The 18425-nt window shown below is 34.3% G+C and overlaps 1 protein-coding gene across 1 annotated transcript in view; it reads left to right on the forward strand.

Annotated features, from left to right (window-relative positions):
• Positions 1-18425, forward strand: part of LOC141403803 (uncharacterized) — a 118414-nt gene that overhangs the window by 83643 nt on the left and 16346 nt on the right. Inside the window, 1 exon segment of the mRNA XM_073986787.1 lies at positions 581-921. Coding sequence (XP_073842888.1) covers positions 581-921 — 341 coding nt within the window.

Genomic DNA, 18425 nt, shown 5'->3' on the forward strand with positions numbered 1-18425 from the left:
TCATGCTTCCTTACATTATTGCCCAAAAGCTCAAAAGGCCCAGTCAGCACGAACCAAAATGACTGTCGAGTACGATAACTTACAAACTTAGTAACCGATTTTGCCGAAAGTATGCAAATCATAATATTTCTTTCTATCGTACCTGAATTCCAAAGAATGTCTATATGGCACGAGCCTCCCTCACAAATGTTTCAATTTAAGTGAAGTTTTCATAATATATGAAGGATTTATTCTTCCACAAAAATTCCTAAATTATCACATTGAAAACTTTCAAATAATTTTTGTCACCTACGTAAATGATATTTCATTTTATCATTAAGCATCTGTTCATCGAACGTTCCCATCCACCAATCCCAAGGGTATTTAGCTGTCGCGAAACCCGGCAGAGTTTTTATACCATTTTCCTGTTACACTGTTTTACCTTTTTTCGAAGTTTGTTCCGCTTTCTCTTCATTCTCATATATTTTCTTATGCAACGCCTATAACAATGATGTATTTGTATTGTCCTTAAATATTTCAAACATAAATACTAACACAAAATATTTCATATGTTTTGTTATTTTTGTTGTCTCATTTACAGATGATATCAATGATTTATTAAAGTTTTATCGAAAATATCCCAGCAGCGAGGAAACAAGTTCTACATCAACACAAACATTAAATAACGATTTTAATACAGCGCCATCATCATTTGTATCTTCTTCATCATCATCATCATCGTCCACTTCCTCAGTAACAACATCATCAGCAAATAGCTTCAATGGAGCGTTTGCTCCTTCAACCCAGCCAAATGATTTGGGACTATGGAACAGTTTTACAGAAAATACAAATACAATAACACCAATACCGAAGAATACAGGCTTTGTAAAGACGTGGCATAATTTCTTAAATTTTACCATTATGCTAACGCTGCGGGCGAAGGTAAGTAAAACAGTCATTCTTGATCTATTTAACGAAATAGACATATCTAAGAATTTTTTTGTCTGTATGCTATTAGAGGTCATTGGAACAGGGAGGTAACTATCCAATTAAATTGACTGATGAACGCAATAATTTACGAATGGAATATCCGAATTATCAGAACCGTTGTAAATCGTAATATTTATTCCAAATGTACATAAAGTCCCAATCTGGTCTGTATTGGCCAAGCCCAACGGGAACATCGAAGACCTGCAGGCACTAACTTAAATGAAAATGTAAAAATTGAGTATCCCATTTGGCAAATCGTGTAATATGCGCCCATTACATGACAAAGCCCAGGACGTAAAAGATAAAAGATAAATAATATAAATAATATAATAATAACCCAGCAAAATGTTCGATGAAAAATCATGAGTTGAATCATGGGTGCAAGTGACACGTCATAAGTGAAAATTCGGGTGAATCACCGATGACATTTAAAAGGGAGTGACATACGATTTCACCAATTCATTGTCATGGTTTTTTGCACCAATTCAGTGTCATGAATTTGTCATTTAAATTCCAAAGGCCAACATTTTTCAACAATTATTTAAAATACTTGTACTCATCGCACGGTGCTGGTGTTGGTGTCATACCAAAGAGGAGAGTATTGGCCTTATATAAGAATTATAAATTATTGCATACAAGGATTAAAAAGACTTCTAAAATGTCCTTAAAAAATTAAATACTAAAAAATCCTTTGTAAACGTCTTGCAATTTTTTTTTCAAAAATATATATGTTGATATTCTTATGTAGCGCAACACTTCCCGAAATTGCAATATTCTAGCTTTGTAAGTTATTTTTTAATAACTATTTACATGAAATTCATTAAAGAAAACAAGACATTTTATTCTATATCAATGTGCGACACGAAATGATAGAATACCAAAAATAAGAAGACACGTGTCCCGGGGTTTTTCCCCATCGCTTCCACTTTCGCGGTTATGGGCCCGAAAGTTTTGAGGACTTGTTGACAAAAGGTATTATTTTGTCATGCTCATACCTTTTAAACAATGAGTACAAGTGTGATGAGTACAAGTATTTAAAATATTTTTTTTGAAAAATTTTGTCCTTTGAAATTTGAATGTCCTTTAAAAGGTGAGCAGGCTTTATCAAAGTATGGAGCTATGTTGACAATTTTTGGTGGAGAAATTACAGATATTTTAGTCAACAAATGCAGCTAAACTCCTCAGAACACCTAAAATCGAGAGGTACCGTTATATGGGGGGGCTATACCAAACACTGACAATTTTTAGTGGAGAAGTTGTGAAACCACTGGGAACCTCAAATGTCAAATTACAGATATTTCAGTCAAGAAATGTAGCTAAACTCCTCAAAAAATCTAAATCGTGAGTTACCGTTGTATGAAACTCTAAAATGTCAAATTACAGCTATAGTCCTGTCAAAATAGACATTGAAAAGCGAAAATTCCCACAAAAACGAATTTTGGTGGAGAGCTGGGGTTTGCCATGAGAAGCAATACCCTAAAAGTCTCCATCGATCCCATGAGTGCAAAGGAAATTATTCGGGGTCAAAAGTCAAGTTTTAAGGGGTTTCAGGTTTTCGGAATTTTTTCTTCTTAGACCCACCTAATCAAAAAGAGATTAGAGTAAATGTTATAGATGGGGAAATTCTCTACAAGTTGTTCTTTATAATTTTTGTCGTAGGGGAAACCATTCTCTGAGCAGCTCTAAAAAACACATTATTTGTATGCACATATAAAGGACATATACACATATTGAGGCGGACCGGCAAAAATAACGGGGTCTGTCCCCCCAACAAATATATGTTCCCTTGAAGAATGCAATTACTATGTTAAAAAAGACTCCAACAAAATCGAAGAGTGTTTAGTAGCGTTCCATGTAAGAGACATTTTATGCAAAATTAGCCCATTTAAGCCACATGCGTAATCGAAAGTCCAACGGGAACGACTCAACGAAAACTGTTGGTCCATTCTTTTAATTTTGTCGAAAGGTATTGACAATTTTGGTGGAGAAGTTATGTAGCCAATGGGAATCTGAAATACAATTACAGCTAGTTTGGTTAAAAGTTGTAGCTAAAATTCTCCAAATATCGAAAAACGGGCGGTATCGTTATATGGGGGCTATACCAAAACGTTGGCCGATATAGCCCATCGAACTTAAATTGCCTATGGAAAAATACACTCGGCTGCAAAAATTAGGTATTCTAGCTCAACTGTTGTGGACGGTAGATTTTAAATCAGACAGACATGGTTATTTCACTGCGTTACAAAAGGAAAAACAAAATTAATATACCCTCCGTACTATGTGGATGGTATAAAAAAAATAAAACAAAGAAAAATAAAAACGACCTACCCTAAAGCAAACGTTTTATGGACCATGATATGCACCTGGAATGTTCGGACACTCTATGGTGAAGGTGCAGTTTATTCCCTGGGGGATATAGTTGCAAAGTAAGTAGCCGAAATTACTGCTGTAGAGTAAATACGAAGGTTTGCGAAATTACGAGTTTAACAGCGGATTTGCAGTTGGAGGTTAAACATTTAGTTATCAGTTTAACTGTGCCCATGTCGCCACCGAGAACAAGGACAAGCAGACCAATGAAAACTTCTCTTTTATTTATCAATGAATGCACCCCGATTCATATTAGCTCAATGATATGAGACACCACTGCTGAGGTTTATTTTCTACGTTGAAAATGAGATCATTAGGGTGGCACCCTACCTTTGTTCATAGTAATATTTCTCTCGAACTTAAATCAATTTCGAAGATGGATTACATCGGACACCTTCTTTCTAGTATCGCCCCAATAAACCTTCAAATTTTCACTTTGTGCAGTTTTAGGCTATTGGAGGATCCTGGTGAAGTTTTTACTGACATTAGTGGATGTGGCTCTCTGGACAATTATATAATGTTATTCGTGGGCAAGTCGAGGTATGAGTGTACATTCATTGGCAGAGGGTATTTCGCCAGATTTTGGATATATTATGAGAAATTCAGTGAAAGATTTTTTGTTTGTTTTTTTTTCACATTACAACCACTATAACTTAGTCATTTATTAACCGACTTAGAAAATAATAGCTTGTTCGAAAGATATTATTCCCCGCTTTAAAAGGAAAAATATTCAATATAAATCCGTTATGAAAATAGAAGTTATGCCCGTGTAAACTTGAAAATCTTAGAAACCAAGTTTTTCACTACATTTACGGTTATAAAAAAAAATAACCAAGTGACAACGTTATTTTCGTTGTCCATGAACCTTAATACGATAGAATTTTTGTATCAGAACGCTTGAATATATTTCCGGTCAACTTTTGTAGCACAGTGTCATTTTTCGACATTTTCCGGAAAATTTGCCAAGGCCAAAACTGTCTGAAACAGCGATCCAATGCTTTTGCGATGTACTAGAGAGTTCTTTATTATATATAGTCTTGGCTACAATTACGTCTTAGTGTTAAATCGAAAATTTCATTGATTTAGCTGTTATATGCCAAAATATCAAAAAAACCTTGGATAAGAAACTTCAAGTCAAAATCGGGAAGCTTGATTTTCACCGTAGACATATAGTCTAGTGGACTTTTTTTCTCAGTACAATCCCAGCAATCAGAAACGCGGCGCCCCCGTTAAGGTTTTTAAATCGCCCCGGCCTATTGTATACCCTTTACCATGAAGTATTCGGAACTAAAATAATTAGTTTTCTTTCTGTTATATTCTGATAAAAAAGTAAGAAGTATTAGTCGGCTTTGCCGACAGAGAACTAAAACATTCATCTATTGGTAATATTGAATACCGGCTACGCAACCAGAATCCTTTTACCCAATACTTATGTATTAGGGGGTTTTTAGATTTTGTGGCCCTTTTAGACGCATGAAAAAATATATATATTTGGATTAAAGCTCAAAAGTTTTGTATACAAAAAATTTTTCTTTTAGATTCACTTTGGCAGTTTTTTGAGTTTTGTTGAGATGTGTGTTTTACTTACTATTTGTATGTAAGTCAAGCTTAATCTCATATTTGTTGTTTTCAAATTTAAAGACAACAAGTTCAAAGTGGGATGTAGTTAAAATTGATTACTTTAGAGGATGGCAGAGAAGACTAGTTTCGTCCAACGCCACTTGGACTCATCAGTTCTCTTAGTTCTTTGCATTGAGACAAAGAACCCTTCCCCAATTTTATGACGACTCGAGCTCAAGAATAAGTGTGACTGATGAATTCGTTTAAAAGCGAATTCAACCGAAACACCTAAAAACTCTCGTAGCCGCATATGTAAACCAAATGAACTACTCCCGCTGTCATGTGTCTTCACATTGCAGAGAATGCACATAATTATTTTGATAGTTGTCCCCTAAAGTAATCAATTTTAACTACATCCTACTTTAAACTTGTTGTTTTTAAAATAGCTTGACTTACCCACAAAGAGTAAAAAAAATTTTTTTGATTATTTAAGAAAATAAATAGTGTCTTAAAAAATATGCAAGTACATTCTTAAAAACGAAAAGCGCCACAGGCGAAAATAATTTTGAAAAAAGCGCCGCAGCCGAAATTATCGCGCAATTTTTTACAAAAATGTTTTCACTATTTAAAAAAATAAAAAAAGTTTTTGTAAAAATATGCAATTACCTTCTAAAAATCAAAAAGCCAAAGGCGAAAACATTTTTAAAAAGTCGCTCGATTTTCTTAAAAATTATTTTTATAATTTAAGACATTTTTTTGTAAAAATATGCAAATACTTTATATATAAACTTTATATACTTTTTTATTTACATGTCTATATTAAAAAAATTAAATAATTAATATGTATACGAAATATCTTCTTCGAATACCATAGTCTTACAAAACTTCTTCGAACGGATACTGACATAATTTTATAAATTAAGCAAAAAATAATTTTGAAATTGAAACAAATGCTTTGGAGTTATGCCCGCGTTTTTTTTTTTTTTTTTTGTGGGAGTTACGCGTTTTGCCATATAACTCCCAACGAGTTTTGGGAACTATGTCCGCAAAGCAAAGCGGACATAACGCCCAAAATCATTTTGGGGGTTATGTCGAGGCACCGCCAAAATATCCAAAAAAAACTTTGATAAAAAACTTCAAGTCAAAATCGGGATGCTCGATTTTCACCCTAGACATATGGTCTAGAGGCTTTTTTGCTCAGTACAAACCCAGGAAACAGAAACGCGGCGCTCCCATTAAGGTTTTCAAATCGCCCCGCCCCACACTGGTCGAAACCACTGATACAGCGGCGCGAAAGTCCAAAAATCAAACTATAAAATTGCGAAATATTTTCCATTTTATCGATTATATACACTTTGCTGACAAAAATGTTGTTTTTCATTTTTGTTGTTGTAAATATTCACTCAGTTATTTACTATCAAATACAAGAAATTTTGCTGCATCAGATTTTAAAAAATTTTTTGCTAACAAATTGTCTTCATGCTCGTATTTGTTTAAATGTTAAACAAATTCGTAATAAAACTGAACAAAATTTAATTTTAATTGATAGCGGAGGGTGTGACTTAAATTATAAAAAATAGTTTTGTGTCAGGAGGTACATAGTTATATAGCAATAAATTAAAAAAAATAAATAATTTTTATAGGGTTTTTCTTGGTTTTCCCCTCTTTTTCCATATAGTGTATCTTATAAACGTGGCCGAACTTGGGTTCGATTATTTTTTGGGGAATTAAATTGGACTCTTTGGATACGGAATAACCACATTAACCACAAATATTTGCAAATCTTCTGATAGCTGCACTTTTAAAATATGGGATTTTGCTTTAAATTAATACTTATTTACCTAAAATACCATGTTATAGCTAAATCCGGTAATAAATACTCGCAGTGATAACACGTAATGCAAAATAACAGCCAAGTCGGTTGAAAAATGTGGTCACGATCTTTAAAATACCTTAAATTGAGAGGTACGGTTACGTGGGGACAATATCAAAACGTGCACCTATGTCCATAATTTTTGGTGGGAATATTTTGTGACCACTAGGAACCCTAAGTACAAAATTGCAAATAAATTGCAACGAAAATGTGGCTTAAATCCTCCAGATATGGAAAATCGGAAGGTACCGTTATATGGGGGCTATACCAAAACATTAGCCAAAATTGTCCATATTTGGCACATTATTACCCACAGACACACCGACCACCGTGCGCCCTATTGTATACCCTTCACTACGAAGTTTTTTGAACAGAAATATTTAGTTTTCTTTTTGTTATGTTCTGATAAACAAGTAAGAAGTATCAGTTGCCTTGGCCAACAGAGATATAACATTAGCCCTGTGAGAATTGAAACATTCATCTATTGATAATATCGAATACCGGCTACGCAACCAGAATCCTTTTACCCAATAATTATGTATTAGGGGGTTTTAAGATTTTGTGGCCCTTTTTAGACGTATGAAAGATATATATTTGGATTAGAGCTCAAAAATTTTGCTGAAGGAATGCATCGGCATAGTCCACTCTGGAAGTTGATCTTATTTTTGGGAGTGATTTCTTTTCGATAGATATATACCTCCAGTCATTTCAGTTGGACTTGCCTACGAAAAACATAATATCACCATAAACAGCGCCACAAGGAATTGTGTCGAAGGATCTTCCAAGAGACCATAGACTGCACTTAAACGGAAGTGTTGAACTTTTGTGGGCAAAGTACCCTAAGGAGCAGACCAATATGGACCATTTTCGAAGTTAAACTATATTTAGTCAAAATATTAGCAGAATCAATGTTGCTCCGTTCAAGATAATCGTACATACAATATTAGTGAAGTTTTTATACCCTACACCACTATGTGGAAAGGGTATTATAAGTTTGTTTTGGTAAAAATTCATGTAACACCGCGAAATATTTCGTCGGAGACCCCCAATGTGGTATACCAATCTTCATATCTCGACGAGATACAGCGATTTTGAGATGTGTGTCCGTCCGTCAGTCCGTCCGTCCGTCCGTCTGTCCATTATAAATTGTAAACACGCTCCAGGCCGCAATTATGGACCGATCATCACGAAATTTTGTATGGAGGTCGGGTTCAGATCAGAATAGATCCCTATTCTTATTGGTGATGATCGTGAAATATTTAGCGGGTGAAATGGACCAAAAACATAATATTTATCCAATTTTCTAGCGGCTCTGTAGGTCTCAATAATAGTCCGATCAACGCGTAATTTTAAATAAGGTAAGAGTATATCACAAAGGAGAAGCTTGCAATTTGAGATGGCGATCGGATAACATTTACAGGGTTAAATGGACCAAAACTTTTGTGTGAAAATTGTGAAAATTTTTAATATACAGCTTATATCTTAATTCCTGGAAGTGACATTCTGGTCAAGTGAGATATACTTCAAAGTGGAACGCTTGACCTTTCAATTGATGCCAATTATGTTGGTGTGCATGATCAGATAACATAGTTACTGCTTAATATATTCCGTTATTTGTTTGTAGTGTAATAATAAACTCGCTAGAAGTCGCAATTATACATCAATAAATGCACCGGGTAAGAGTATAGGTCGAAAAAGATGCCTACAATTTAGAATGATGATCTAATATTCGTTAGCGGGTGAAATGGACCATTACTTTTGTAAGAAATATAACAATTTTATTTTTGGTCGATATTTTAATTCCTTGAGGACATATATATTTCGCAAAGTAGCCTACATATGGGAAAAAACTACTGACCTATCCTCTGATATAAATTGCAATAAAATGTTTGCTAGATAACGGGCCTACTGCCTAATATATAATGGGTTCTGTGTAGAGAACCACATTTTTATCCCATGCTACATATTGTCTCTCCAAAAGTTTATGTAACAACACGAAATATTCGTCCTAGACCCCTTATTTGGTATGCCGAAATTCATATCTCGACGAGATAAATCGATTTAGCGATGTGTGTCCGTCCATTAAAAATTGTAAACAAGCTTAAGGCCGCAACTATGGACCGATTGTAACGAATTTTTTTAAGGAGGTTGGGTTCGGGCCAGAATAGAAATGATTAGTTTTTGGTGATGATCGTTAAATGTTCAGGGGATGAAATGGACCAAAAACAAATTTTAACCAATTTTGTAGCGGCTCTGTAGGTCAAAATAATAACCCGCAAAATTTTGAACAAAGTTTGTGTTTATGATGAAGAAGAAGCGTACAAACCAACGTGAAGATCAGAAAATACTTAGCGGGTTAAATGGACTGCAACTTTTGTGCGAAATTGGTAAAAATTTCAATAACGTAGCGGTTAAACAACGGAAGTAGTAGTACTACATAAGTGGGTTTACTAAATTACTAAATTTTCCTTTCCTGCTACAAAAATGTCTTTGTCATGCTAGATAACTTTTTGGTTTTGGTCATAAGTATTATACATTACATCTGTGATATTTGATAATTAAATTTTCACAATCATTGAAAATAAGTTCCGTGGAGAGCGATTGTCCAGGGATAGTGGTATAGGGTATCCCATGGTCGGCTCCGTCCGACTATAGACTTTTCTTACTTGTTTACTCTTTTGAGAGGGAGGGATTTGAGAGCAGACCTTAAACTGCACTTTGTCGAAATTTTGTGTGAAAGTTGCCCGATGGAGTTAACATACTTATGGGGATTTCTGAGTTAAGCCGGGCACTTTTTCAAAATGAGGCTTTTGATTTCCTTTATTCTTTGCTATGCAAAGAAATACTCATAACTTCTTTAATATTGCTCCAATTTGAAAAAAAATCTGTTTTGTATGTTTTGTTGTTTTATCAGTTATTTTATAAAAAAATTGGAAAAAATTTGCACTATGGGCTCGCATGCAATAATGTACATAAAATGCTTCATTCGGGAGGCTCTTTTTATGGTGCCTATATCTAACTATGTATGTTGACATTTTTGGTGGGCGAGAAATTAGGAAGTACCGTTATATAGGGGTTATAATAAAACATGGACCTATGTTGACAGTTTGATGGAAGCCTTTAATGTCAAATAACTCCTAATTCGGTTAAAAATTGTAGCTAGAAACTTCAAAATACCGAAAATCGGTACATAACGTGGGAACTTCAAATGTCATTAACAGCTAGTTCGGAGGTATGTGGGCTATACGAAAATATGAACTTAAATGAACAATTTTTGTTGCAGAATTTTTGTTGGCTTTCAAATTTTAAATTACAGAAAGTTCGTCCAAAAAATAAAGCTAAGGTACGGAAAATCGGGAGGTTTGTTTTGGGGCTATACCAAAACATGGACCTACGTGGTTAAACATTTTAAATAAAATCCTCAAAGTACCGAAAATCGGGAAGTATCGTTATAATGGGGCTATGTTGAAAATTGTTGATGCAGATGCGTGGTGACCACTATAACCTTCAAATCTCAAATTTCAGTTAGTTCGGTTAAAAATTGTAGCTAAAATTGCCAATAACTGAAAATTGGGAGGTACCGTTATATGGGAGCTATATCCGAACATGGACCTATGTTGACAATTTTTTATGGAGAGGTGTTGTGACCACTAAGAACTTCAAATGTCAAATTACTGCTAGTTCGGTTTAATATTGTAGTTAAAATCATCAAATTACTGAAAATCGGGAGGTACTTTTATATGGGAGCTTTATAAATACATCGACATTTCTTGACAATTTTTGGTGGAGAGGTGTGGTGACCACTAAGAATTTCAAATGTCAAATGTTCAAATTACAGATAATTCGGTTAAAACTTGTAGGTAAAATTCTCAAAATACCGAAAATCCGTTATATGGGGATACCGAAATCCGTTATACCGAGGTACCGTTATATGGGGCTATACCAAAACATGGACCTACGTTCATAATTATTTCGAATACAAGTTTTTTGGTCACTAAGAACACTAAATATCAAATTATAGCTAATTCGGTCTAGAAATGCAACTTAAATCAAAATACCAGAAATCGGGCGGTAACGTTATATGGGGGCTATTCCAAAACATGGACCAATGTCCATTAGTTATATAAGTTTATTGACATTTAAGAACCCTAAATGTCAATTTATAGCTAAATCGGTCTGAAAATGTAACTAAAAACGTCAAAATGCCATAAATCGGGGGTACCGTTATATGGGGGCTATACCAGAACGTGGACATATGTCCACAACTTTTGTAATATAAGTTTATTTACACTTAAGAACCCTAAATGTCAAATTATAGCTACATCAAAATACCGTAAATCGGGGGGTACCGTTATATGGGGCTATACCAAAACGTGGACCGATATTGCCCATCATCGAACTTGACCTGCCTTCAAACAAAATACGCATTTTCCCATAATTACAGACAATTTTGGTGGAGAGGTGTGGTGACCACTAAGAACTTCAAATATCAAATGTTCAAATTACAGCTAATTCGGTTAAAACTTGTAGGTAAAAATCTCAAAATACCGAAAATCAGGAGGCACTAAGAACCCTAAATATCAAATTATAGCTAATTCGGTCTAGAAATGCAACTTAAATCAAAATACCAGAAATCGGGCGGTAACGTTATATGGGGGCTATTCCAAAACATTGATCTTCGTCCACTAGTTTTGTTATATAAGTTTATTGACACTTAAGAACCCTAAATGTTAATTTATAGCTAAATCGGTCTGAAAATGTAGCTAAAAACGTCAAAATACCGTAAATCGGGGGTACCGTTATGTAGGGGCTATACCAAAACGTGGGCCTATGTCCACAACTTTTGTCATATAAGTTTATTGACATTTAAGAACCCTAAATGTCACATTATAGATAAATCAGTCTGAAATTGTAGCTAAAAACGTGAAAATACCGTAAATCGGGGGGTACCTTTATATGGGGCTATACCAAAACGTGGACCTATGTCCACAACTTTTGTTACATATGTTTAGTGACGCTTAAGAGCCCTAAATGTCAAATTATATCTAAATCGGTGTGAAAATGTAGCTAAAAACGGCAAAATACCGTAAATCGGGGGGTACCGTTTAGGGTGTCCAAAAAACCGGTTTTTCCAAACAAAACGGTTTTCGGTTAACCGAAATTTTCAGTTTTTTCAAAAACCGGTTTTCGGTTTTCAAAAATTTTCAAAACCGGTTAACCGGTTTAAACCGGTTATGTAAAACAGGTACAAAATTGCTCATAATTGATAAATATTTGATTAAAAATGTGCGGCAAGGGGTAAGTATAACTAATTCGTTATTATATAATTATCTGATAATATCCTTATTACTTAACTTTCAACCTTAAAGTGGAGACAGCAAACATAAGCCTTAAATTGTGCTCTAAGAATAGTAAAAGCCCTTGCAAATATACGATTGTGTACCAGAGAAATTAAATATACATTTTATCAAGTCTGGATTCTCCTTCTTGCGTTGAGAACCTCAAATTATCGTGCCGGAATCAAAATGCACTTTGTTATCGTTACCCTTTACAACCTTAAATTCGACAAGTTCTTAGTTTACTGTAATAATTCAAAAACGTATGAATAACGTCATTCAAACAACCGTGTGATATTACGTATACGCAGTTTTTTCATAGATCGTTCAATTGAACTATATTGGAGTTGTGCCATTTTACACAAAATATTTTCAAGTTTAAAGGTATCTGACATTTATAATTTAGCCGTACCTTTTGTTATTTAAGTTTAGTTTACATTCAAGAATACAATTGTAATGAAATTTTAAAAATATTACTACTTTTTTAAAACCGGTTAACCGACACAAATAACCGGTTTTTTCGGTTAACCGAAAATGACGTTTTTGGCGAAAACCGGTTTCGGTTTTGTAACTCAAAACCGGTTAACCGGTTAACCGGTTTCGGTTTTGGACACCCTAGTACCGTTATATGGGGGCTATACCAAAACGTGGACCGATATAGCCCATCATCGAACTTGACCTGCCTGCATACAAAAGACGCATTTTCCCAAATTTTTTCAGCGTTCTATATCCATGCTAGGGTGATTACCACAGACGGACGGACGTACACAGATCGACTCAGAATTTTACCCTGATCAAGAATATATATAATTTATAGGGTCGCAAATGAGTATTTCAATGCGTTACAAACGGAAAAACAAACTTAATATACCCTCCATACTATGGTGGAGGGTATAAAAAAATACAAAATTACATTTTTATACCCTACTCCATAGTATGGAGAGTATATTAAGTTTGTTTTTCTGTTTGTAACACATCGAACTAATCATTTGCGACCATATAAAGTTATACAGTGCACGATGGGGCCGATGATATGTTTTTGAGGCAAAAAATCACAGGGGCAAGCTAGACATTCAAAATTTCGTGCAGATGTTTATAATCGGCCTAGAAGCTTATCTGCCAAATTTGGTTGATATCGGTTCATATATAGATATAGCTCACATATATATGTTCGCCCGATTTCGAGTAATTGATGGACCAAACACGAAAATTCTGTCCAATTATGATAATATTTGGAATATGTGGCGGAATTCGGACTGGAAATAAGTTTGACAAGTTATTTTGAAATCGGTTCAGATTTGGATATAGCTCCCTTATATATTTTCGCCCGATTTGAGGTATTTCGTGCAACAAACACGCAATTTCTGTCCAATTTCCAAAAAATTTGAAACGTGTGACAGGATTTGGTCTAGAAATATGTTTGCTAAATTATATTGAAATCGATTCAGATTTGGATATAGCTCCCATATATAATTTCACCCGATTTTAGGTATTTGGTGCAACAAACACGCAAATTCTGTCCAATTTCGATGAAATTTAAAATGTGTGTCGAAATTACGTCTAGAAAAAAGTATGCCAAATTATATCGAAATCGGTTCAGATTTGGATATAGCTCCCATATATATTTTCACCCGATTTTAGGTATTTCGTGCAGCAATCACGCTATATATGTCTAATTGTGATGAAATTTAAAGTGTGTGACGGAATTTGGTCTAGAAAACATTATTGAGACATCATATTGAAATCGGTTCAGATTTGGATATATCGTTCATAAATTTTCTCTGTCGAAGTTAATTCTTTTCTCAATTTAGTTGGTTTATACCGAACTTCCTTGAGAACATAGTTTAAATATTTTTCTTTTGACAAATTGGCCGAAACAGAGGCGGCATGAATCAAGGGTTTGGTATTGTTGCCGTGTTCATAACAGACTTCCGAAGCAAGTTTTCTTCCTTCACTATAATCCACATTAGGGCGCCCTCTCTTCTTTTTATCATTACCTTGTTCTAGCGTAAATACTGTGTCGCTAGCTAACCATAAGCTTTCAAATTGTAATACACGACTTTTTGATATCCAATTGTTTATCCATTTTTGGTTAAGGCGTGCACAAATATTATAAATTTGCTTTTTACTTCGGTCATGAAGTTGTCTTTGACACCTCGATTAAATTTTGCAGAAATCCATTCTATAAGGTGTTTAGGTTTTCGCTGATTTTCCAACCAAAAATTAAAAATATCCAAATTTTTAAGTTTTACGAAATCTGGAAGTTGATAATTTTTTTATTCGCAAGTATACGCAAAAATTCTTTTCAAAATCTGTTAGCCGACATTGTCGCCTTTCACCAGATACATATTTTTACGAGAAAGCACCCTGAAGCCGAAAGTTCTACTCCAAAGAACACATGGACGATACCACAGACTACATCAAAAACCATCACTTACTGACACAACAAATTATTGACCACATCTAATACTACATTTACACTTTTAATAATAATCTTAATTTACATACCATTTCCCGTATTTTCCATTTTTAAAAAATAGATAATATCAACAGGCGCCAAAATACTTAAATTGTTTAATTACGACTGAATGTCAGAAATAAACGGCATCATAATTATGACATTTTTGACAGCTTGGCATGTCGCCGTGGTTCGTTGCCAGATTGTAATTTTTTGGTTTTGGAAGTTTGAAAGTGTTAAGAATATAATTCCGTTATTATTTGATTTCAATCGCTGACTTGAAATAATGACTTGTTGCCTCAAAAACCTGCCATTGGCCCCATCGTGCAGTGGTGGCCAATACATTTGCAACAAAATTACGTTTTAGAAAATTTGATTTAAACTATTTTTTTGAAAGTATTGTTACGAAAATAACTGATAGATTTAAGAAATTTAGATGAATATCTGTTAAGTTAAGAATTTGAATTGTAACGTAAATTTTTAGTAAGCATTTTGTTCATTTAAATCAAGTTTACAACAACAATTACGCTATAGAATTCCAATCACTATCGTTTACGTTTTCAGTTCTCCCTCTCTTATTTATATCTGCAACAACAACTATTATTCCAATTATGAAATCATCACTGAGTCCTCATTTACACTTTTACTTGCCTAAATAGTTTTTGTAATCTCACTCTCTTTTTCTGTTTATTTGTTTTACGTCATTACATTCACCTATATGCCCTACTGCTCTCGCGTGTTTATTGCCGCTGCCCTACTGTTTACATTAAATTTGTCTGTTTGTATACGGGTATGTGTGTATGTGCATCCGGATCTCGTTGGAACATAGTGGAACATTCTACATGAGGGATGCTAGAAACTTCTATGTATCGGCGAGCGGATATAAATACGCGGGTGCAGTTGCCGGCCTAGTTAGTTATGATCTGAACGCGATATTTAAACCGTAAGTGTAAGTAAAGAAGTAAAGTGGAAACCAACTAAAGTGAAGTCTTGTGTGAATATCGGAAGTGAATAAAGTCAATAAAGCATTGTGGAATCGTAATCTAAAACGAACCCTGTTTTATTTGGTACAAATCGTATCGGGGAATTAAACAACGTCTACACGGGATTAAGTTCAAACCCTAATTCCGTAACAGTATAATTAAGTATTTTTGCAATTATTTATAGCTTATTGCTTCAAATATAAGAAAATAAAAAGTTTTGACACGTTATACGACAAAAATTTTGAAAAAATATGAAAATCCATAATACGCCTTGAAATTTAATGGTCAAAACATATGCAACTGAACCAAATTCAAAAATCTTCAATATTTCGTAAAATATAATTTTTTATATGATTCAAATAATTTGTTTTTGTTTTGGAGATATTAAAAGTGAAAAAAATTTGAAATTGATATCAGTCATACGAACTTCTTCGGGGGAGTGGCCGGTCGTACGGGAGAAGCATGGATATGGGTGCAAGGTTCAAAAATTTCAAAAGTAACATTTCTTCACATTTCAGTTGCCAATTTAATAATTCAAATTTCAGAGTGCAGTTGCATCATTTATTAGCAAAAGTCAAAAGTCTGGGACTCGAAAGACATATGAGCATAGGGATTTGGTCCATATCAAAATGATGCATACTGATCTATTGAAGTTATAACGGGCGGTATCATTGGAAATTTTGAATTCTATAAACTTAAAAAGTTTTAGTAAGCTCATCAAATGATAACTAAATACAAACATTGAGGTTATAGACACTTCCAGAAAAAGGAAACGCCGGTATCAAAAGGTTACCGGCGTTTTTTTTCTGGAATTGTCTATATAATCAATGTTTGTGTATAGTTATCATTTGATGAGCTTTCTAAAACTTTTTAAGTTTATAGAATCCAAAATTACCAATGATACCGCTAGTTATACATTCGAGACTCAAACTTCTGACTTTTGCTAATAAATGATGCAACTGCACTCTAAACTTTGAAACTGAAATGTGAAGAAATTTCCATTACTTTTGAAGTTTTTGACCTTTGGACCCATGTCTATGCTTCTTCCGTGCGACCCGCCACTCCCCCGAAGAAATACGTATGACTGATATCATTTTCACAATTTTATACACTTTTAATCATCCCAAAACGAAAACAAATTATTTGAAACAAATAAAAAATATGTATTTTTTCCATAGGCAGGTGAAGTTCGAAGATGAGATATATCGGACTACTTCTTGGCATAACCCCTATATAACGGTACCTCCCTGTAATGTCTTGTTTGGGGTTCCCAGTGGTCACAAAATATCTCCACTAAAAACTGTCGACATAGGTCCATGTTTTGGTATAGCCCCATATAACGGTACCTCCCTTTTTTCGGTATTTTGAGGTTTTTAGCTAAAATTGTTGGCCGAACTACCTGTAATTTCACAGTTGCGACTCCTAGTAATTACAAACCATCTCCACCAAAAACTGTCAACATACATAGGTCCAAGTTTTGGTATAGCCCCTCATATAACGGTACCTCCCGATTTTCAGTATTTTGTGGATTTTAACTACATTTTCTGACCAAACTACCTGTAATTAAACATTTGAGGTTCCCAATGGTCACAAAACATCTCCACCAAAAACCGTCAACATAGGAAAATGTTTTGGTATAGCCCCCATATAACGGTATCTCCCGATTTTTGGTATTTTGAGGATTTTAGCTAAAATGTTTGACCGAAGTACCTGTAATTTGACTGTTGGGGTTCCTAGTAATCGTAAAAAATGCCCGCTAAAAACTGTCGGCATAGGTCCATGTTTTGGTATAGCCCCCATATAACGGTGCCTCCCCATTTTCGGTATTTTTGACCGAACTATCTGTAATTCGAAAAACTATCCACATAGGTCCATGGTTTGGTAGAGCCCCCATATAATTTTTGACCCAAATATCTGCAATTCGTCATTTGAGGTTCCCAATAGTCACAAAATTTCTCCACACTTTGATATAGCCCCATATAAGGTTCCCGACAGATTGAACACATTTTTATGTTTGTTTACCTTATTCAGGTATCAGTGGTCACAAAGTATCTCCGCCTAAAATTGTGGATGTATAAATAGGGGATCCAAATGGCGAAAATTGTCTAGCAACAACAACATCTGATACGCCTGAGGATGTTAGCCTTACCAGATAACGAAATGCTCGTCGCATATCGGTTTATGTGTGTGTAGGACTTCGCTAGATATCAATTTTTTCAATGTAATCTCCTTAGGTCATAAAGCTCGATTAAATAAATTAAGGAAAGAAAATAATTATTCCGTTTTAGTTCAGCATATTTTATGGTGGAGTGTATAAAAAATTCGACCTGGCCGAACTTAAAGCTTTTTTACTTGTTTAACATTTGTTTTGTTGCTTTATTTAGTAATTTATCTTAAACATCTTAAAAACTGCATCAATTTTCGAATTTGAAAATGGTTTAGCGATTATTGTACCAAGATTAGTGGGTATTACTGAATGGCGTTTTTTTGTGCCTCTCAAATTCAACGCCTCTTTCATATTTAAACAATCATCTTCTTGAGAAAATCTCACTGTAATAATTCGTAGATTATTTGGCTCGGATGCCCATTCATATAATTCCCAAACCATGATTATCTAATTATCAATTTATTTAGTCTTTTGTTCGGCTGGTATCCATTTTTAAAATCGAAAAATGACACAGTTTGGAGATGTTTAAGATAAACATAAATAATAAAAACTGGTTTCGAATCGTCTTAGAAAATCAGGTCATTAAAGTCGAATTTTAATTTCGGTTAAGACATTTGATTCGTCCCTCTGCAATCACAATACTCGATTTGAGATTCTTACAAATATTTTGTTAACAAAATTTCGTTCTGACTGTACATGTCGCCGTATCCAC

Source organism: Musca autumnalis, unplaced genomic scaffold (genome assembly GCF_047663935.1).
Source record: "Musca autumnalis isolate F117 unplaced genomic scaffold, ASM4766393v1 scaffold_1, whole genome shotgun sequence".
NCBI classification, from domain to species: domain Eukaryota; kingdom Metazoa; phylum Arthropoda; class Insecta; order Diptera; family Muscidae; genus Musca; species Musca autumnalis.